Source organism: Rhinopithecus roxellana, chromosome 2 (genome assembly GCF_007565055.1).
Source record: "Rhinopithecus roxellana isolate Shanxi Qingling chromosome 2, ASM756505v1, whole genome shotgun sequence".
NCBI classification, from domain to species: domain Eukaryota; kingdom Metazoa; phylum Chordata; class Mammalia; order Primates; family Cercopithecidae; genus Rhinopithecus; species Rhinopithecus roxellana.
In genome coordinates, this window is record NC_044550.1 from 98477555 (window position 1) to 98500675 (window position 23121).

Consider the following 23121-nt stretch of genomic DNA (forward strand, 5'->3'; position numbering starts at 1 on the left):
TTGTTAAGCTGGTACTTTCTCTAATATATTAAAACCTTTCATCTCGAGAGAAACTTTTTGTGAAAATAAATGCCATTACCAAATCCCCAACTTTGAGGCCCACTGAAAGATACTAAAGCCTGATGACTTTTCCATTTGTTTAAGATGGAAACCTTTATGACCTGTCTCTAAAGTCAAATAATCAGAAAATTCAGTTTTAAAATAAAAATATCTGTACTTAGACATTAATGTTGCAGAAATTATCAACTGATAATTTTAGATCATAAACTATTAGTATTATTATTCCAGAAACAGATTGGAACTTTTCTTATCTACTCCTTGTATTCCATTCCACAGTTATGTCTCCTGGGAAAAGAGTAGAAAAACGACATCCCAAGAAGGAAAAATGTAAGGTTGCAGGAGTCCAACCCACACAGAAAGAGGAAATGGACAGTTCTAACCTTCTACTCACAAAATGTGGTGGATTGATCAATCATTTAAATACTTTGAAAAAGTGTAAACACTCTTTATAATTTAGAAAACAGTAGATAAACATTTCATATCTATTTTTACTACCTATATGAAAAAGATTTTCACTGTCATTAACTAATAAACAACTATATTTTTAATGTTAGTTTAAAATGTCTAAACTCAAAACTTTAGTCACTTAATTATTCTTCAAATAGATACATACATTATTATGTATAGAATACCATTACAACTTTTTTATGCAGGTTAGGCTTTTTCAGCAAGAGGTAAAAGAATAAGTAATCATATATAAAAATACATGCATATATATATGTGTGTGTGTATATATATATAAAGAAAAAGTATTATATAAAAAGAAACCACCAAAGGGATAACAAATATCAACATGAGAAAAGAAAAAGAATTTTTTTTTTAACTTGATAGAATGTATAGAACTTACATGTGCCTTTTTGCTCTTGGGCCCACTAAAATCCTTCTTTGACTTAATAGTTTGAGTCACGATGATTTTCGAGGAGACCGTTTCTAATGAATTCCCATAAAACCGTTGGAAAACATGATACTTTTGCACAGATCTAAGAACACGAGGGTCTCTAGATTTTTCTGAAAAAGAAAAGACTTAAAATGTAACTTTATCCTAGTTTTTCAATAGCATTCTCATCAATTCTTCATATTATCCCACATCCATTAGTTAAATTAGTGGAAAAGTAATTTAATCTTATTATCTTTCTTAAAGAGAGAATGTAAAATCAAGTTATCTATGGATAATAACTCCTTCTCTTATTCAAAGGGTGGAAGTGACAAAACACACTTTCATGGTCTACCTCCTAAATCAGGTACCAGGATGCAACAAAAAAAATGACAGATTCCAGGCATGACGTATGTCCTCTGCCCTGTGAATTAGTTTAAGAAGAAGGTAGAGACAGAGGCAAGAAGACAACCATCTAAGATATTCTGGCTTCTTGCATCACTGGATAGAAAAAATCCTTACTCCAGACCATAGCCACAGAGCCAGAGCCCAGAGCATCGCAGCTAAAATGGTAAAATCTCATAACGTAAGAAATCCAGTAATCAAGGTATGCCTTACTCTCTTACCTCCATAATACTCACAGAAATGAAATAACTAAGCTAATTTTTCTATGTCTGTAAATATATACATCAAACCAAACCACTCTGAAGCATGTTAACGGTTCATCTGAAGTATTCCCCCAACACCTTGGTCATTTTTTACATACCCAGGCTAATAAGTACTTCATAAGAGCATACTTGATATGCCTACTCCTAGATTATTCTCAGAGTAAGTTTTGTCAACTCTAACGGGGGTAGGGGTAAGCATAGGGATACAGAAAGTTGAGTTGAAGACAAGATCCTAAATTCAGTCTCTGCTGATCCACTGTTAGCAGTTTCATGGGCCTCCTTTTGTAGTTTCAACCACCCTGAGCATGAAGGCAGATAGAATGCTGGTGCTTATTACATGCAGCCAATCGGGTGGTATGAAACAGTGAAAATTGCTTGGAATACTATGGTCTCAATATATTTGACTCCAAGGAATACATATATTGCTTAAACTACAAACCATCTTTCCTTAAAACAACTTCTAGCACTTTCTCCTAAAACACATATATATCTGCACGCATATGACTGTCATAGAAGAAAAAGAGAATTTTTCATTACCATCTTTCCCAATGCACATCTAAATATCTTGTAGACTATTTTTATTCAAAAAAATTTAATTTGTGTCTCATGATATAATTTTCCACTATAAAACAAAAGGCAGAGAGTAAAGTAGATTTAAATTTATTTCACTAGAGTCACAGAGCTCACCATCAAACTGACACTTGGACCTGTCATAATCATCACTCAGGGGTTTATGAGAATGCCAGTGCACAAGTTCATCAAATTCTTTTTGTTTAACCAGTGAAGTAACAATAGGATCATCACTGCAAGACAAAAAAAAAAGCATATTTTAAATTGCACACTTCTAAATATAACAAAGCACAGATTTTATTTTATAATATTTTTGAAAATCATAGCTCCCCTTCTTCTTTCTGCAATATGATGTGGGTGGTAGAATCCAAAGAGCAGTTTATTAGAGGTTTAATAAATCAAAATCTACTCCACGTCTCTGACAGTCCCATCAATATCAATTAATATGCATTCATTAATTCATTAATTTAAAATATGCAGCTGTAGTGACTTATTCTAAGATTAAAAACTATACAGATTTTTACATAATAATGGCCAAAAGGCATTGAAAATTTTGATTTTAAATTCATTATGTATTACAAACACATACTACATGTAATGTACTCTAATCATCTGCATTTCAAATAATCCTTGTTGAGTAACTCATGTATTCCATACAAGTATTTATTGAGGCACAGTTTTGGTCTTATACCTCTTTAGAAAAGGCAGATCTTTCAAAATATCTCCAGCAAATTTATCAACCACAAAAGATGACATTGGAATAAAACCCAAATTGGGCACCATTTCATTGGCGCTGTCTGTAAACAAAAAAAAAAAAAAGAGAGAGAGAGACAAGGTCAAATGTAAAACTTTCAGACAAGAATATTACATATTATTTTCTAAAACTCACATTAAAAACATTTTACATTAGGCCGGGCGCGGTGGCTCAAGCCTGTAATCCCAGCACTTTGGGAGGCCGAGACAGGCGGATCACGAGGTCAGGAGATCGAGACCATCCTGGCTAACATGGTGAAACCCTGTCTCTACTAAAAATACAAAAACATTTTACATTAATCTTATTTACATGTATCAAGTTCAGCCCTTCTCATAAAGTTTTTTCCTGCAGTAAAACACTTTGGAACACAGTAGAGCATAAAGAATTAAGACAGCATTTTGGCATTATACGTGGATATGCATGGGGGATGGGTGGGTGGATGGATGCATGGATGGGTAAGTAGACAGATGATAGATGGATAAATCGGATAGGTAGGTAGATGGAAGGAAGGAAGGAAGGAAGGAAGGAAGGAAGGAAGGAAGGAAGGAAGGAAGGAAGGAAGGAAGGAAGGGCAAAGAATGAAAGAAAGAAAGAGAGAAAGAAAGGAGGGAGGTAGGGAGGGAAGGAGGAAGGAGGAAAGATAGAAGGAAGGAGGGAAGGAGAAAGAAAGAAAAGAAAAGAAAAAAGAAAGGAAGGAAGGAAGGAAAGAAGGAAGGAAGGAAAGAAAGAAAGAGAAAGAAAGAAAGGCAAGCAAGCAGGGAGGGAGGGAAGGAGGGAGGGAGGGAGGAAGGAAGGAAGATAAAGAAAAATACCTATGCCTTTTATTTTCAAATGTGAATTCCTTTTATTATTCCTTATTATAAGACAAAGAGTTTGACGATGGAAGCCTCAGAGATTATATATCTATATACATATACACACACATATATACAGACTTTCATGAAATGAAATAAAAAAGAAGTAGGGAAGATGGTAATGAGATTATTTGATATGATTACAATATTCTTGTGGGTCCTCCTTGATTTTATACACACACACACACACACACACACACACAAGATAGATAGATAGATAGATATTACATATCATGTATAAGATGATAATAGACAAATGAATGACTTTGTATTCTATCGAATGTCTGGTTCATGATTCCAGGTAAACCACCATTGCTCTACCTGGGATCCTCCTGGTACTCCCTGTGCCTGTGTTTGTTCGGATCCTTTCTTATTTAAGCCCCTGCAACTTGCTGCCTAAAAGAGGTGGAGAGCCCATGTGGCCTTCCCTAAATTTTTCAGCCCCTAGGATGTTTTGAGCTTAGCTATAATGATATAAAAAGATGTTTGGTGTCTCTTATTCAGCATCTCAAGTGCTTTACACAAAGAGATTTTTCTGTTGACCTATAACTGCCATATTGCTGGAAATGGAAGTCACATATATTTGGCTGTGTTTTTTAATTGAAACAATATTAATTATAAGCAAAATGTAAATCTTCATAATTATAGTCATAGCATACCACGCCCAGGATATAAGAACAAAGGTAATTTATTTTTATTATTAAAATTCAAGTGCCAGAAAATTATTTATACTTGCAGCATTGAATTAGTGGTATTTCCTAAACATTTTCAGAGGAATAATGTTTTCATTTCAGATTAATTGAGAAATTTATTACCTTTGATTGGTGATGGTTTCTTTTCAAGAAAACAAAATTTTGTTGTTCTCAGAGGAAATGGCTGTCCAACCTCAAAGTCTCCGACCAACTTTGATACGGTATTCCAGAGATATTCATAATCTTTCATAATGGTATCTCCCAAATTCAAATGTAGGCCTACATAACAATTAAAAACACTAAAGAGTAGAAGCCATCCACACCCACACAAAGAATCATTAGTCACATTTTGGGTAAATTCATGGAATTCTGAAATACTTTCCACATAGTGAAATTTTTGGTGACTTCCACACTGGACATAAATGAAAATGGTCACTAGTGTTGACTACGAGATACAGACCATAAAGTTTATCTTGTTTTTCATTTTAATAACTAAGTATTACCTTTGTAAGTATATTATCTCACAAAATGCATCGTGAACATTTAACTACTCTTTAAGGTAATAAAAATGTTATGCCACACATAACTTTACAACCAACAAAACAGAATAAAAACTTTCATTTTTGAGAGATGAGAAAATTGGTAAAGGATTGTTAAGTTTATATGCAGTTAATTCATTACAATGGTTACAATATGAAGGAACCACATCAAAGTGGTCAAAGCTTCAATAATGTTCAATCAGTTAGAGTTCTGTCCAAATATGTTTTTGTTTTGTATCATTTGGTTTTACTATCAGGAAACATCAGAAACCTTACCCTAAGAAAAGATTTTAAAGAAAGAAAAACAAATTACATATAAAAACATATAAATTAGCCTTATCTTTTAGAAAAAAATTAAATTTCATAAATATCGCAATAGTAGTGAAATAATTAAACTAATTAAATTTTATGAAGAAATATTATGCGTGCATTTAAATGAAAAGTTCAACTTTTGAAATTTGAAAATGCTGGACACAAAAACATGTATTTTCTCCTGAAATACTTTCAATGTAATATTAAGTGAAAAACATATTTTAAAATACAGCATTCCCTCTGACTGCAACTAAAATATTACATACATATGGGAACAAAGATGAAAATAATTGCTATGTTATATGTTGGAAGTACAGAAAAATTATTTTGTAGTTTTAAATTCCTTATAAAGTTTATCTGTGGATGGAAGTATAATGATTATAATATACTGAGATGGTACCTTTTACGTTTTCATTTTCATAGTAAAAAGCAATATTCTTCAACAAAAGCTCATCACTTAAGTCAGAAAGGTGAATTAAATTCAGATTCCAAAATTCAAAAGTATGTATATTTCTTAAGATGAAATATTCACACCATTTTTTCTGAAAATTGAAAAGAAAACCAAGTTATTGGCAATATTCATATTAGCAATAAACTATAGGGTTCATATGCTTCTGAACTGAAAGGCAGTGGGCAGGGTCGTTCCAATTCTTGTTAATGTAAGCTCATTCAGGCTGGGTAATGGTGAATGCTTTACTCCTTAAGGAATTAAAGCATTAAAACAAAACAAAACAAAAAAAAAAAACTGATCCAAAATTGCATTCTGTATAGTTATTTATCCTGAATCAAGGAAATCTGCATTTGACTCTCAAAATAGTATTTTTCTCACACTGTTACCCACAGATAGAATCCCAAAGCTACAGAAATACTCCTGCTTTGAAATGTGCTTCTGTTCTTTATTTAGATTTTAATATGTTCAGATTTAACTTTTAGGTCAAAAGAGCATTTTTAAAAAATGTGTTTGAGTGTTCAGGGACCTAGAAGATGCTGAATCCTTCAAACTTTTAAGATTCCCGGCCGGGTGCGGTGGCTCAAGCCTGTAATCCCAGCACTTTGGGAGGCCGAGACGGGCGGATCACAAGGTCAGGAGATCAAGACCATCCTGGCTAACACGGTGAAACCCTGTCTCTACTAAAAACTACAAAAAACTAGCCGGGCGAGGTGGCAGGCGCCTGTAGTCCCAGCTACTCGGGAGGCTGAGGCAGGAGAATGGCGTGAGCCCGGGAAGCGGAGCTTGCAGTGAGCTGAGATCTGGCCACTGCACTCCAGCCTGGGCGACAGAGCGAGACTCTGTCTCCAAAAAGAAAAAAAAAAAAAGATTCCCATCCATCTACTTGGTTGGTCTCCATGCCTCAAGATTCAGAGTAAATCTCATGGAACGATCCCTTCCATGATTTGCTTAGTTGTTTTCTCAAGAGGCCTCAAAAAATGTTAAAAATTTCTTTTATTGTGAAAAGATTAGGGCTACATGAAATTACACTTCACGCTACAGAGTGTTACCAAAAATCAGGCATGGAGTATGGGAAAGGCAGGAAGGATGGCTGACTATGGGCTGATCAGCTGTTACTCCATAGGGCAAATATTTGGAAGCTGGACAGAGTGAAGTCAGATCTCAACTTGATCATTCATTAGCTGTGCTCATGGACCATATAGCTCAGCCCAAGTTTTTCCTTTGCAAAATGAGGACATAAGAGGATCATTGTTATGTCTAATTAAAAACTAATGTTTTCTGTTAGCTAAAAGTATAACCTAGACCTTAGTCTCTTAATTATGATCAACAGTGAGCTCCGTTTCATTAAAACCAATGTATTTTCAGTCCTCAACCTATTACAGTCTTCTAAAGCAGCTGATACTATTAACCACATCCACCTTTTGAACTGCCCAGTTCCTTCGACCTTCAGGAAAACCCATTCTCCTTGATTTTATTCCCATTTATCTAAGTAGTTCCTTCTCGGTGTATTTTGCCCATGTCTCAACCCATAACTAAGTGTTTAATATTGGAATATTTGAGCTCCCTGTCCTCAGCTCTCTTACCATATCTCTCTTCCAAAATAATTTCATGTCTTAGCAGAGCCTCAATTAACATCCATCGAGTAATGGTTCCTAAACTTTATCTCCAGCCCATTCCACCCTTCTAAGTCCAAACCATTATTTCAAATTGTTTACTAGATATCTCCATGTGGACATTTCTTTGGCACTTTAAACTTGGTATTTCCAAAAAAGAAACTCATGATCCTTCCCCACTAACATGTCCTTCATACAATGGCAGCATCCCCACAAATGCTGAAGCCAGGGGTCTAGGAATTACTTGACTCCTTCCCTTCCCTCATTACCCACACTCAAACACTAAACTTGTCATTCTTCACCTTAAATAACTTTTAAAATTGCCCACTGCTATTCATCCCTACTTACCTCTCGCTGGTCCCTAACACCATCAACACTTACATGACTGAGGTAATAGCCACCTAATTTCCCCAAATCCCCCCTGTTCTGCCTCTCCAATGCACTCTCTGCATTGCAAGCAGGGAAAGTTTTTGCAAATGCAAGTGCCACACATCCATTTGAAACCATCCAGTGGATCCTCACTGTGCTTCTATCAAGTTACATCTCCATTCTCTTAACAGGGCCTACAGAATCCTATGTGACTTGTCTCTTACCTGCCTCTTCAGCTTCATCACTTTCCCATATTTTTCCTACCCCTGCTGTGATAGATGTATCTCAGTTCCTCGGTTATACCATCTTCAGGATAATTACACATGCTGCTTCATGCCCTAGAATCCAGTTTCATCTTCTCTCCATCCTGCTAACTCTTTCTCTTCCTCCAGGACTTGAGTCACTTCATTTCCCTTCATTTCTTTTTCTTTTTTTTTTTTTTTTTTTGAGACGGAGTCTCACTCTGTCTCCCAGGCTGGAGTGCAATGGCGCAATCTCGGATCACTGCAACCTCCACTCTCGGGTTCATGCCATTCTCCTGCCTCAGTCTCCCAAGTAGCTAGGAATACAGGTGCCCACCACCATGCCTGGCTAATTTTTTTGTATTTTTTTAGTAGAGATGGGGTTTCACCATGTTAGCCAGGATGGTCTCAATCTCCTGACCTTATGATCCACCCACCTCGGCCTCCCAAAGTGTTGGGATTACAGGCGTGAGCCACTGTGCCCCACATCTCTTTCTTTCTTAAAAAGAACCATTGTTTTCAGACTACGTTGAATCTTGTTATTATCAGATTATAAAGCATTCTAAGGTTCTGTCCTTATAATTACTTTTAAAATTTAGTATCTATCTTCTCTGGAAAATGTAGCTCTATGAAGGGGTTGGAGTGGGAAGGGTAAATATGTTTTTATTTTTCTCACTCTATCCCAGTGATTAGCACCATGCACTAAATGTTTGTGGACTGGCTTCCTACTTAATTGGTCATAAAATGCTTTTGTTGAACATTTTCAGCATATGTATCATGATCCTTAATAAAAGTTTGTGCCAATTGTTCCTTTAATCCCATTTCTAGCTCTCAAGCCAAAATCAATAACCCCAAATTAAAGGAAAAGGCTTATATACAAAGAGAATAACAGCATCTATAAGACAACCATCAAAGTCTTCTAAATATTCCATAATAGAGAAATGGGTAAGTAAAGCATGGTACTAAAACATAACTAGTAGCCATTAAAAAATGATCCTAATATTGTGAAAGAAAACAGAAAAACATGAAGGAAAAAAATATATAGGTATATATAGAGAGCTCCAATATAAGAAACAATAAAACATCAGAAAAACATATGCATTTAAAATAAAAAGAATAAACCAAAATGTTAACAGTTATCCGCATTGATTAAAGTGGTGGTCCTCCAGGGAAGTTTTTCTTCTGTTTTTGCTTCTATTTTCCTAAAATCTCCAAATTGTCTCTAAATATTCTCTATAACAGTTGAAAGTAATAAATTATTACATTGATTTCTTCAGTTCCTCTTAAACCACAGTGATCACCAACCATCAACTATGGTTGATAACACAAAAATCTGATCTTGGCAGAGATTTAACGAAGGAAAAACAGAGAGGCTTTTTCCTTAGGTTAGATATATATTATGCTATTTGTTAGTTCTCCTAAACACAGATGCTGAAATTGGAAAGTGATTGATATAGCCCATTAAACTTTCATAGCCCTCAAGGGGCTAACAGTAGTCCCAAAAAAGGGAATTTTGAAAGTTACTGCAGTTTTTATCTACCAAACATTCAAAACACAAAATAGTAAACTAATAAAGAATCCATTTACCATTTGTAATAAAGGCGTCATGTCCTTAGCCCAATGGGAAGTGACGACTCTAGCACAAGCTCTTTGAGAAAGAGGCAGATGGAGTAGAAAAACCACAGTGAGACAATGCAGTTTACACAAATCTTCCATCTCCTGCAGGGTTAAACAGTTACTGTTCACCTGAATAAAATAAAGAAGGTAAGCCAGAGAACAGCAGGATGTGATACTGCATAATAAGCATGTAGGACCACAGAAGCTGGCAGCCACCTTTGCTGTGCAGGAATCATGAATTATTCCTTTTTTTTTTTTTTTTTTGAGACAGAGTTTTGCTTTTTCACCCAGGCTGGAGTGAAGTGGCACAATCTCAGCTCATGGCAACCTCCGACCCCACGTTCAAGTGATTCTCCTGCCTCAGCCTCCCAAGTAGCTGGGATTATAGGTACCTGCCACCATGCCCAGCTAATTTTTGTATTTTTAGTAGAGGTGGGGTTTCACCATGGCCAGGCCGGTCTCGAACTCCTGACCTCAGGTAACCCACCCGCCTCAGCCTCCTAAAGTGCTAGAATCACTGGTGTGAGCCACTGTGCCCAGCTGAATCACTACATTTTTCATTCTACATTTTTTAAGACTTTCCTTTTCTTTATAACATAAACTCTACTGCATTTATACAGATGTGAGGTAAGTGGAACGGGAAGCTGCCGGCTGAATAGCAGTTAAAATAAAACATTTTTCAGGATTTTTAGTTAAGCCAAACTCTACATGAGCTGATAGAGCAACTAATGAAGTCGTAATTTCACAGGACTCTACCTTGATGGAGCCACACATTAAATGCTCTATTCCATCCAAGGCATCATATTTTAAATGTAATATTGAAAATGACCAGGGCGAGGACACCAGGATGGTAATATATCTAAAAAATCTGCCCTGTGACAACACGGGTAAAGAAGTGGACACATCTGACATCATGGGACAAGAACGTCATAGCTATCTTCAAACATTTGCAGGGCTGTCAACAAAGCAAGTGTAAGATTTCATCAGGGCACCTCCAGAAGGCCAAATAGAGTCTAATCATTAGAAATTCCAGAGAGGCAGATTTGACTTAGTATCCTTTTTGTGAGAGTGATTTAAAATACTATGTCTAGTTGTGAAAAAAATGTTTCACTAAAAATATATTCAGTCTGATAATTGGAAAAACAATTATAAGGATGCTAAGTAAAAGATAATGAGCCCTGAACATTTCTGAAATGTTCAGAAACTTCATTTCTCTTTAATATAAATCTTTAGCCAAGAATCCCCCAGTAGGTAGATTGTATACAGAATAGTATGTATACACATGTGTCTGAGTGTGTGTGTGTGTGTGTGTATGTGTAAACATGCACATCCATAAGCACATATACGTAGAGAAAACTGTATATTGGGGAAAGGAATCCAGACTGACCAACAGATTCTGAATGGACCCTATTGGCCATAAATAAGGTTAAAAACTTTAGTATCTCTCCAGCTAGGATGATGCCAAGACGCTACAGTAGGAATGTTCTTTTAAAAGACAGTTTGGGGCCGGGCGCGGTGGCTCACGCCTGTAATCCCAGCACTTTGGGAGGTCGAGGCGGGTGGATCACGAGGTCAGCAGATCAAGACCATCCTGGCTAACACGGTGAAACCCCGTCTCTACTAAAAACACAAAAAATTAGCTGGACGTGGTGGCGGGCGCCTGTAGTCCCAGCTACTCAGGAGGCTGAGGCAGGAGAATGGCGTGAACCCGGGAGGCGGAGCTTGCAATGAGCCGAGATCGCGCCACTGCGCTCCAGCCTGGGTGACAGAGCGAGACTCCATCTCAAAAAAAAAAAAAAAAAAAAAAAGAAAAAAAAAAGGCAGTTTGGCAGTTTGGTATTGTGGAACTTGCACAAGATGGACCTGAGTTCAATCCACATTGCTATTTAGTACCTTTGTTTTGAAAAACGTTACCTGGACTATTTGAATCTCAGTGTTCTCATAGGTGAAATGGGAATACTAATGCCTTTCTCACAATGCTGTTGTGAGGATTTAATGGCACAATGCATACAAAAAGCCCAAAACATAGTAGCATATTAGGCCTCCGCCAAGTGCTAATATCCTGTCTTGTTTCGTTTTCTTTTGGATGATTTAGACTAAATATACACTAAGTGAAACATCCACATAGTAAAACATTAAATCATTTAACAGCACAATAAGTGTTTCCTGATAGACACAAGTTTCAGTTTTATTTTTTGAAGTTTATATAAATAAGAGAAAAACATGAAGTACCAAATAGAGGAAATGAAAGATACAAATCAACAAAATTTCAAAAGTGGAAATAGTATTTCTCAGTAAAGTTATAACAACCACACCTGTTGGATCTCAGTTTCCTGACCAGCGGAGGGCGCTCTGTTTCCTAAAAAGCGATGGTACATTCTCAAAGATAATGAGCATGAAGTAACACAGAAGACACGCCGAATGTCAGATCCTTCTGGCCAGACTTGTGTAAGCATAGATACAGTCTCGTGTGCCTGCCAAAGAAAAAAAACCTGTGACGTGTCATGCTATTTAGAAAAATAGTTTTATTTGTAAGTGATCTTACTAGTGGGTACGACTTGGCTTAATACATGTGTGACAAAATAATCTGTAAAACAAACCCCCATGACCCAAGTTTATCTCCATAAAAATCCTATACAGGTACCCCTGAACTTAAAGTCAAGTTAAAAAAAAAAGAAATGATACAATTTTTCTGAGATGAAAGGAAACCTGTGTACATAGAATAAAAGAGCTCACTGTATAATGAGAGAAACAATGAAATTAGATCCTCATACCATATACAAAAAGCATCTCAAAATGGATTAAAGACTTAAATATAAGACTTGAAAGCGTAAAACTACTAGAAGAAAACATACGAGGAAAGCTCCACAACATTGATCTGGGCAATGATATTTTGGATACAGCCGGCCACAAAAGCACAGGCAACAAAAGCAAAACTAGCCAAATGGGATGGCATCAAAGTAAACATCTTCTGCACAACAAATGACACAGAGGCAGTCCACAGATTTTGCAAACCATACATTTATTTATTTATTTATTTATTTATTTAGAGACGGGGTCTCACTCTATCACCCAGACTGGAGTGTAGTGGCCCGATCTCAGCTCACTGCAATCTCTGCCTCCCAGGCTCAAGCGATTCTCCTGCCTCAGCCTCCCAAGTCGCTAGGATTACAGGCACATGCCACTACTGCCCAGCTAATGTTTGTATTTTTAGTATAGATAGGGTTTCACCATGTCAGCCCGGCTGGTCTCAAACTCCTCACCTCAAATGATCCACCCACCTGGGCCTCCCAAAGTGCTGGGATTACAGGTATGAGCCACTGCATCTGGCCAAACCATACATTTAATGAGGAGTTAAGATCTAAAGTATAGAAACAACTCAAACTCAATAGTAAGAAAACAAATAATCGAATTTAAAAATAGACAAAGGACCTGGACAGACATTACTAAAAACACATAAACAAACAAAAAACCAAACGGCCAATAGGTACATGAAAGATACGCTCAGCGCTACTAATCATTCCAATTATTAGGCAAGTGCAAATTAAAACTACAATGAGATATCACCTCACATCTGTCAGAAGGGCTTTAATCAAAAAGATGAGAGATAACAAGTGTCAGAGAGGAAGCAGAGAAGAGAGAACTCTAATACATTGCTGGTAGGAATGTAAATCAGTATAGCCATTATGGAAAACTATATGAAACTTCCTCAAATAACTAAAATTAGAACTACCATATGACCCAGTAATCCCATGTCTGGGTACGTATCCAAAGGAACTGAAATTAGTATGGTTAAAGCAAACTAAATATGGCTTGAGAAGGACTTCATATTTCATATTTGAATCCTTGTGGATGAATTGCAACGTAACTTAATAGGTAGACAAGATAAAGAACCCAGTTTACGAGTATGTTCCTGTAACAATCACTGTCTTGGCCGATCCAAGCAGCTATACTTCAACCACTCATACAGTGCTGAGCATTCAAATTGTGTTCAAATAAGGCAAATGCAGAGTTGTAACCAACCCAGTTGTTCTGTACCTCACTTCCAATTCCTGTATGTCACTTTATATTTTTTTGTCTATAAGTTTGTTCTGATCACGAGGCACCCTGGAGTCTCTCTGAATCAGCTGTGATTCTGGGGGCTGCCTGATATGTGAATCGTTCATTGCTCAATTAAACTCCTTTAAATTTAATTCAGCTGAAGTTTTTCTTGTAACAGTATGTTGAAGGGATATCTGCACTCCCATGTTCAATGACACATTGTTCACAAAATCAAGACGTGGATTAACCTAAGTGTTTATCAACAGATGAAGGGACAGTGAAAATGAAGTCTATATACACAATGGAATACTATTGAACATTTAAAATGGGGAGAAATCCTGTCATTTTCAACAGCATGAATGAAACAACATGAATTATGCTAGGTGAAATAAGCCAAGACAAAGAGCCAAATACCAAATGATCTCACTTACATGTAGAATCTAACAAAGTTGAACTCATAGAAATTGAGAAGAGAAACTCTTCTCTTCAGGGGGTGAGGGGAGAAATGGAGACTTGCTGATCCAAGGGTATAAACTTTCAGATAAAAAAGAGGAATGGGATTTGAGATCTATTATACAGCAGGATGACTACAACCAATAATAATGTCATATATCTCAAAATAAGTGCATAAATTTCAAATGTCTTACAATGAAAAATGATAGGTAAGCAAGGTGATGGATATGTTAATTAGCTCCATGTAATCATGTCATATTGTATACATATATCAAAACAAAACATTGTACTTCATAAATATATAGTTACAATGTGTCAATCAAAAAAATTTTTTAATTTAAAATTTTTAAAAAGAATGGAGACTATTTGAAAGATAGGAACTACCTAAGGGGACAATTTTCTGAAAGCAGCTTTGGGAAAGAAAAGGAAGCTTTAAAAAAAGGAAGAAGTATCCTTCGGCAACTAAGTGGTGAAAGGGTAAAAGAAGACAAAGAAGAATTTGAGGGCTCTGCAAGTCAGAAGAAAAGCAGATAATCTGAAGATTCAAAACCACTCACCCACTACCAAAACAAATAAATGAACAAACTAACAAAAACCCCACTAACATGCCTGGACTCTGACAAGCTAGCAGAAAAAGATAACATTAAATTAAATTATATTAAATTAAATTAATTGGATTAGATTAAATTGAATTAAAGTATCTTGTAACAAACCTCAATATCATTAAAATGAAAGGAAAGTACATAGAGAGCTATTGCAAAAAATAATAGCAGGAAAAAAAATGCACACAAAGTGTGTGAAAAATCTCATCATTACCTCAGAAAGTAGTAATAAAAACAGCAACCATAAAGCAGAAGAAATCTCTAAGTCTACATTCTAAATATGGATATACACAAACAAGCATTCGATAATACAAAAAATGATCTTTTTTTTTTCTTTTTGAGACAGAGTCTCACTCTGTCGCCAGGCTGCAGTGCATTGGCGTGATCTGGGCCCACTGGAACCTCCACCTCCTGGGTTTGGCGATCTCAGCTCACTGCAACCTCCACCTCCCACTTTCAAGCAATTCTCCTGCCTCAGCCTCCCGAGTAGCTGGGACTACAGGTGTGCACCACCATGCCCAGCTAATTCTTGTATTTTTAGTAGAGATGGGGTTTCACCATGTTGGCGAGAATGGTCTTGATCTCTTGACCTTGTGATCCACCTGCCTTGGCCTCCCAAAGTGCTGGGATTACAGGCGTGAGCCACTGCACCCAGCCAAAAAATGGTCTTTATTCAGCAACTGATAAACAAAAACAGAGTTGGAAAGAAAGAAAGAGACAATAAATAATTAATTCAGCAAAATAATCTTAGAAAAATGCAAAGATATCCAGAAATAAAGAATAAGTTACAAGATGCCCAAAGGAGAATAATCTCAATAAAATTTAATGAAGAAAGGTAGGAAAACAACCAAATGACATAAAATAAAAACCAAAAAAGGTCAGAAAAATAATAGTGGAAATGAAAGACAGAAAAATATTTTTATAATGGCACATCTTATCAACAACAAAACTGGGCCAGGCACATTGGTTATAATCCCAGCACTTTGTGAGGCTGGAGCCAGGAGTCCGAGACCAGCCTGGGCAACATGACAAAAACTCACTTCTAACAAAAATTAGATAGGTGTGGTAGTGCAGGCCTGTAGTTCCAGCTACTCAGGAGGCTGAGGTGGAAGAATCGCTTGAATCAGGGAGGCAGGGAGGTTGCTAAGATCACGTCACTGCACTCTAGCTTGGGCAACAGAGCAAGACTCTGTCTCAATGAAAAATAATAAATAATAACATGATTAGTAATAATGATAATTTAATAATAAAATTAATATTTTAAAAATAATAATCCAAGAAAACCCACTATACACAATAAATGAGTACTAGAGTATACTGAGAAAAACTAAAACCTCAGAAACCACATAGTGAAAGGTAAAATAAGGAAACAGAGAATTGAGATTATTCTTTTTATAAAAATGGTACAGCCCAAAGGTAATTACCATAACAAAACATGTAAAACAGACCAAAGTTTAAAATTGTTTAAATGAAATAACAAAGAATACATATCTCATAATTAAAGAAACTTAACACACACTCTGGAATACAAATCCCTATAACATATTATAGAATCAAGACCAAACGTATCAGTCATATCAGTAAATGTGAGACTTACCTATAAAAGAAAAAAATAATTTCAGCTTGGACCGCATTCCATATACAAGACACACAACTAAAACAAAGTGATTCAGAAAGACTAAAAATAAAGGAATGGACATAATTCTACCAGGTAAATGGAAACAAACAGACAGCAGAGGTTAGTCTCTTTATATTGGGCTAAGTAGAATTCAAACTCAAAAGCATTACATGTGAAAAAGAAAAGCAGCCTTTTATTCTAAAAGCCATAATCTATAATGAAAATATATCCCTTATGAAAAATTATCCAACATATAGCATGGCAACCAACTTTGCGAAACAAAAATGACAAAAGATAAACTCTATAGAGAAACTCACCTATAATAACAAATTTTAATACACAAGAGAGACAGTTGGACAAAAAAAAAATAATAATAAGTTAAGGGATAAAAGACTTAAACCACAATAATGAACAGAGTAAATCTTATGAATCAAACTACATTGTGGTGACAGGGAATCTTCATTTGTCTTAAATGTCCCCAGCACATCCATAAAAATTAATTATATGTTAACATCTTCATAATACAATAAAGGTAATGGGAAAATAAATAAATTTTAAAAATTATGAATGTAGCCGGGTGTGGTGGCTCATGCCTGTAATCCCAGCACTTTGGGAGGCCAAGGCGGGCACATCACGAGATCAAGAGATAAAGACCATCCTGGCCAACTTGGTGAAATCCCGTCTCTACTAAAAATACAAAAATTAGCTGGGCGTGGTGACACAAGCCTGTAGTCCCAGCTACTCGGGAGGCTGAGGCAGGAGAATCACTTGAACCTAGGAGGCGGAGGCTGCAGTGAACCAAGATTGTGGCACTGCACTCTGGCCTGGTGACAGAGCGAGACTGTCTCAAAAAAAAAAAAAAAAAAAAAAAAGAAAAGAAAGAAAAAAAAATCACAAACATGCTTTAATCTGGAACTTAAAAACATTTCTATTCAGTCAAACTTGGGTAAAAGGAAATACAAAATGGAATTACATATTTTATTTTAATGACAAAAACAATTTACAGCATAATCTATGGGATATATTTAAAGCAGTGATTCAGAGGAAAGTTTATTTCACTAAATATGTTTAACAATAAAAGTAAATGAATTTTTTAAATGAGTAAGTTCCCAGCCCCCCAAAAAATCTAAAAAGAAACAACAACATAAAAACCAAAAACAGTAAAAGATGAAAGAAAGCACATCATAAACTAAAAAAATCAATAGATCTCATTAATAAATCAAAATTCTTGGTTTTAAATAACTTAAAAACAGACAAACCACTAGCTAACTTGATCATAAAAAAAAAGAACTCACAAATACACAAAACAAAAATTAAAAGGGAAAGTAATTATTGAAACAGAAGATAAATTAAATCACAAAAGCCTACTTCACAAAGTTCAATGCAAATAGACTTGAAAACTTAAGTGAAATCAATAATTTTCACAGAAGAATAAATTACTAAATGTGACCCCATTAGAGTTAACAAGCCCAAAGAAGTCAATTGCCATGGAAGAAATACAGAAAATTAATAAACTACCTCACAAAAAAGCACCAGGACCATATAGCTTCACAGACGATTTCTATCAAATCTTCAAAGACTAGATAATCCCAATGATCTATACATTATTTCACAATATTGAAAAAGAAGAGAAGACATTCTAATCTTTTTTATGAAGAACATATCACACTGACATCTAACCAGATAAAGGCAATTCAAAGAAACAAAATTATAGAAATATCATTCATGCATACTGATGCAAAAATTCTAAACAAAATACAAGTAAACAGAATCCAACACCATATTAAGAAGCAATACACCATGACTAAGTTGGATTTATTCCAGTAATACAGAGAGGCTTCAATACTGGGAAAATCATTAATACCCTATATAATACTAATAAAACTGAGGAGGAAAAATCATATAATTATATCCATACTTTTAATAAACATTCATGCATTTATGATAAAAACACTCAAGAAAATAGAAGCTATGGCTGGGTGCGGTGGCTCACGCACTTTGGGAGGCCGAGGTGGGCAGATCATGAGGTCATTAGTTCAAGACCAGCCTGGCCAACAAGGTGAAACCCCATCTCTACTGAAAATACAAAAACAGGCCGGGCATAGTGGCGGGCACCTGTAGTCCCAGCTATGTGGGAGGCTGAGGCAGCAGAATTGCTTGAACCCGGGAGGTGGATGTTGCAATGAGCTGAGATCACGCCACTGTGCTCTAGCCTGGAGGACAAAGCGAGACTCCGTCTCAAAAATATATATATATACACACACACACATACACACACACACACATATATATATATATAGGCTACGATCTATGTGTTTAACACCAGAATGTGTGTGTGTGTGTGTGTGTGTGTGTGGTGGTGGTGGTGGTGGTAATGTTTCCTATACCTTTCACACCCTTTCAAAATGAACATAATTAAAAACAACCAGGAAATAGGTGGGAGGAACCCAAGATGAAATACAAACACTAACCAATGAATGTAACTGTATTAAATAAGAAAGGTTAACATAACCACACCAAAGGAGGTAGATGAAAAAGTCACTAACCTGAATAACTTTGGAAACAGTGTTATTAACATATTCTATGGCTACAGTTAAAAGAGAACTGCACATAAATATTATAGTATCATTGACTTTTTCTCACAGGGTATGGTTAGCAGTTACAAAATTACTATACAGAGGGAAATAATAGACATGGGGGCTCCAAAAAGAGTTGGATCAGAGGGGAGTGATGGTTGAAGAGTTACCTGCTGAGTACAACACTGGGTGATGGGTACACTAGAAAACCACATTTCAACGTTATGCAAGATATTCATGTAACAAACCTGCACATGTATTCCCTGAATCTATAAAAATCAAAATCAATGAAATAGAATAACTTCATGTGTGTATTAGAACTGAACAAATAAGTGAATATATTGTAGATAACAAAAGCTGGATTTCTCCTGATTGAAGAGAGAAATTAAAAATAAAGAAAGAGGAAGGGTAAAAGAAACCATTACGGATTTGAATCCTAGTTCCATTTGCTGAAAAGCCCTAGTAGCAATGACACCCCAGTAGCAATTCACCAACAAAGTTTTCAGATCTGAACTTCTAAATGCCTCCTTCCTTGGCAAAGTAGTTAATTTCAGGGGTGTGGCAGGGAAAATACAAGATGAGACCGGACCATCTTGTGATTTCAGAAAGTCAGAAAGTACAGAAAGATGAAAGCTTGTAAAAGAACACAGGCGCCAACCTAAAGGTGCTTCTAATGTTCAAACCCAGAACATGTTGAGCTCCAAAACAATTATAATGTTGGATTCTAACCTGTAATGTAAAATAAATATATTTATCCATGCTGACATAAACAAATAAATGGCAGCATTAGGACAGCTGTCCCTTACAGTGAATTCCAAGGAAAGAGTGAAATAAAAAATCACCATTCGGCAAAATCATCAATAATCATTGTTGCAGACAAGATCTGCTATGGACATTAAAGTGAATCAACTAAAGTTTGAGAAGAAACAGGGTCTGCAGAGTCACAAAGCATGTCCTTATTAACTACAAAGGGAAGATAGTAACCTCACAGTAGAGAAAACTGTCAGGCACCAACTTAACCAATGCTCAGACATACTCTTAGGATGCACTGAAGACCCAAGATTAATTCAGTGACATTCTGACCGAAGATGTATAACCTCATTCCAATCAGGAGAAAACATCAAAGAAGTCCAAACTGAAGGACATTCAGAAAATAACTGATTGGTATTCTTCAAAACCTTCAAGGTCATGAAAGACAAGAAAATACTGATCAACTATTACAGACTGGAGGACACTCAAAAGTGTGACTGACAACTGAATGGATGTGGTATCTTGGACTGATTCTGAAATAGCAAAAGGATGTCAGTGGAAAAGTCAGTGGAATTGGAATAAGGTCTAAAATTTAGTTAACAGGATCAACACAATGTTAATTTCCTGGTTTTCATAAATGTCCCATGGTTATTTAAGATGTTAACATTAGGAGAAGCTGGATGAGAAGTATATGAGAACTCTGTATGATTTTTGCAACCTTTCTATAACTAAAAACTTAGTTCAAACACAAAGCTTTTTAAAACGTTTTGTTACCTCTTCCATAATATTATTCCATTTTAAACTTCCAAAAAGAGGTGCTAATGCTGAAAGTTTAAATCTTTTCAACTGGTTAAGCAGGGTTATGTAAGCATCTTTAATGTTCTGTTTATTCTGTGAAATAAAGAAAAATCAGAAAAATTGTTATAAATAAAATATGTAGGTATTTTCCAACTATAGAAAATTACATGTTTTAGATATAATTATGTTACAATATATTTCTAAGGAAAAAATATGCCAATGTAATTGTAAGTTTAAACCCCATTGAACATCACTATTGTATCTCTGAAAGTTAATTTTTGCCTAGGAATATAGTATATTTTGTTTTTTAACAGCTTCATAAAAGTATAATTAACATAACATAAAATTCATTCATTTTGTTACAATTCAACAGCTGTTAGTAAATTTATCAACTTTGGAACCAATATCACAATCTAATTTTAGAACACTTCCAGCACCCTCCAAAACACCCCCATTTAATGCCATATATTTTAACAAATTTCAAACATACACATGAATAAAAGACAGTATAACCCCCTTTCAGGTACCTATCACCCAGCAGCAGCCATTTTCAATACACATTGTATTTTTAATCATATTTCAAATAATCCTCAAATTGACTAATAACATAACTTCTTTAAGGTGAATAGTCAACAAATTAGAAATAGATTACTTTAACAAACATTAAATTCTTCATTAAAAAAATTATTCAGCCAGGCGCAGTGGCTCATGCCTATAATCGCAGCACTTTGGGAGGCCGAGGCGGGCGGATCACGAGGTCAGGAGATTGAGACCATCCTGGCTAACACGGTGAAACCCCGTCTCTACTAAAAATGTGAAATATTAGCCGGGCGTGGTGGCGGGGGCCTGTAGTCCCAGCTACTCAGGAGGCTGAGGCAGGAGAATGGCATGAACCTGGGAGGCAGAGCTTACAGTGAACTGAGATCACACCACCACACTCCAGCCTGAGTGGACAGAGCGAGACTCTGTCTCAAAAAAAAAAAAAAAAAAAAAAAAAAAAAATTATTCTTAAGGAAAGATTAGACAGGATATGTGTAGGTACTCTTAAAACTCAGATTTAGAAATTGCTCTAACAGAGTAAAATGAGATAATTAATAACAGTAATTCCTCCCAATATAAAAATGAATCCCAGGGCTATTCCTGCTCAGAGTAGGCAACCAGAGTTGAAAATAGTTTAATAATAGTCATGAGCCACATAACAACATTTCCTTCAGCCACAGACCACTTATATGTTGGTGATCCCATAAGATTATAATGGAGCTGAAAAATTTCTACTGCCTAGTGACATCATAGCCATCATAACGCCACAGAGCAATGCACTACTCAAGTGTTCGTGAGGCTGGTATAAACACACTTAGTGTGCTGCCCAGGCATATAAAAGTACAGCATAGGCTGGGTGTGGTGGCTCACGTCTGTAATCTCAGTACTTTGGGAGGCCAAGGCGGGCAGATCATGAGGTCAGGAATTCAAGACCAGCCTGGCCAACATAGTGAAACCCCGTCTCTACTAAAAATACAAATATTGGCCCAGCATGGTGGTGCGTGCCTGTAGTCTCAGCTACTTGGAAGGCTGAGGCAGGAGAATGGCTTGAACTCAGGAGGCAGAGGTTGTGGTGAGCCGAGACCGTGCCACAGCACTCCAGCCTCCATGACAGAGCAAGGCTCTGTCTCCAAAAAAAAATAACAAAAAAAGGACAGCATATACAATTATGTACAGTATATAATACTTGATAATAACAAAAATGACTGCTACTGATTTATGATTTACTATACTAATCTTTTATTATTATTTTAGAGTATACTCTTTTCACTTATATTTCAAAAACAGCTGCCAAACAGCCTCAGGAGGCCCTTAAGGAGGTATTCCAGAAGAAGGCATTGTTATCATAGAAGATGACAGCTCCACGTGTGTTATTGTCCCTGAAGACTTTCCAGTGAGACAAGATCTGGAGGTAGAAGACAGTTGATGTTGACGATCTTGACCCTGTGTAGGCCTAGGCTAATGTGTGTGTTTGCATCTTTTTTTCTTTTAAGAAAAAAGCTTAAAAAGTAAAAAGTATATATTTTAATAGGAAAAAAGCTGATAGAATAATGATATAAAGAAAGTAAGTCCAGGCACAGTGGTTCACACTTGTAATCTCAGCATTTTGGGAGGCTGACGTAGACGGATTGGTTGAGCCCCAGAGCTTGAAACCAGCCTGGGCAACATGGCAAAACCTTGTCTCTACAAAAAATACAAAAATTAGCTAGGCATGGTGGTGTGCACCTGTAATCCCAGCTACTCAACAGGCTGAAGCAGCAGGATCACTTGAGCCTGAGATGTGGAAGCTGCAGTGAGCTGTGATCACATCACTGCACTCCAGCCTGAGTGACAGAGTAGAGACTCTGTCTCAAGAAAAATAAAGAAGGAAAATATTTTTGTACAGTTGTATAATGTGTTTGTACAGCTGCCAAAAAATTTTTAAAAATTAAAATTCACAAAATAAAAAATCACAGTAAGCTAATGTTAATATATTACATTAAAAAGTATTTTTAAAATAAATTTAATGTAGCCAAAGTGAATACTGTATATATTAATAAAATCTACAGTGGTGTACAGTAATGTCCTAAGCCTACACATTCACTCGCCACTCACTCACTGACTCACCCAGGGCAACTTCTGGTCCTGC

General features: G+C 36.1%; 1 protein-coding gene across 1 annotated transcript in view; it reads right to left on the bottom strand.

Annotated features, from left to right (window-relative positions):
- The window catches only part of DDX60 (DExD/H-box helicase 60), a 104067-nt gene that overhangs the window by 67187 nt on the left and 13759 nt on the right, over positions 1–23121 (bottom strand). The window contains 8 exon segments of the mRNA XM_010384440.2: positions 908–1068; positions 2290–2405; positions 2864–2969; positions 4596–4751; positions 5724–5865; positions 9586–9744; positions 11931–12089; positions 20430–20546. Of these exon segments, the coding sequence (XP_010382742.1) occupies positions 908–1068; positions 2290–2405; positions 2864–2969; positions 4596–4751; positions 5724–5865; positions 9586–9744; positions 11931–12089; positions 20430–20546 (1116 nt within the window).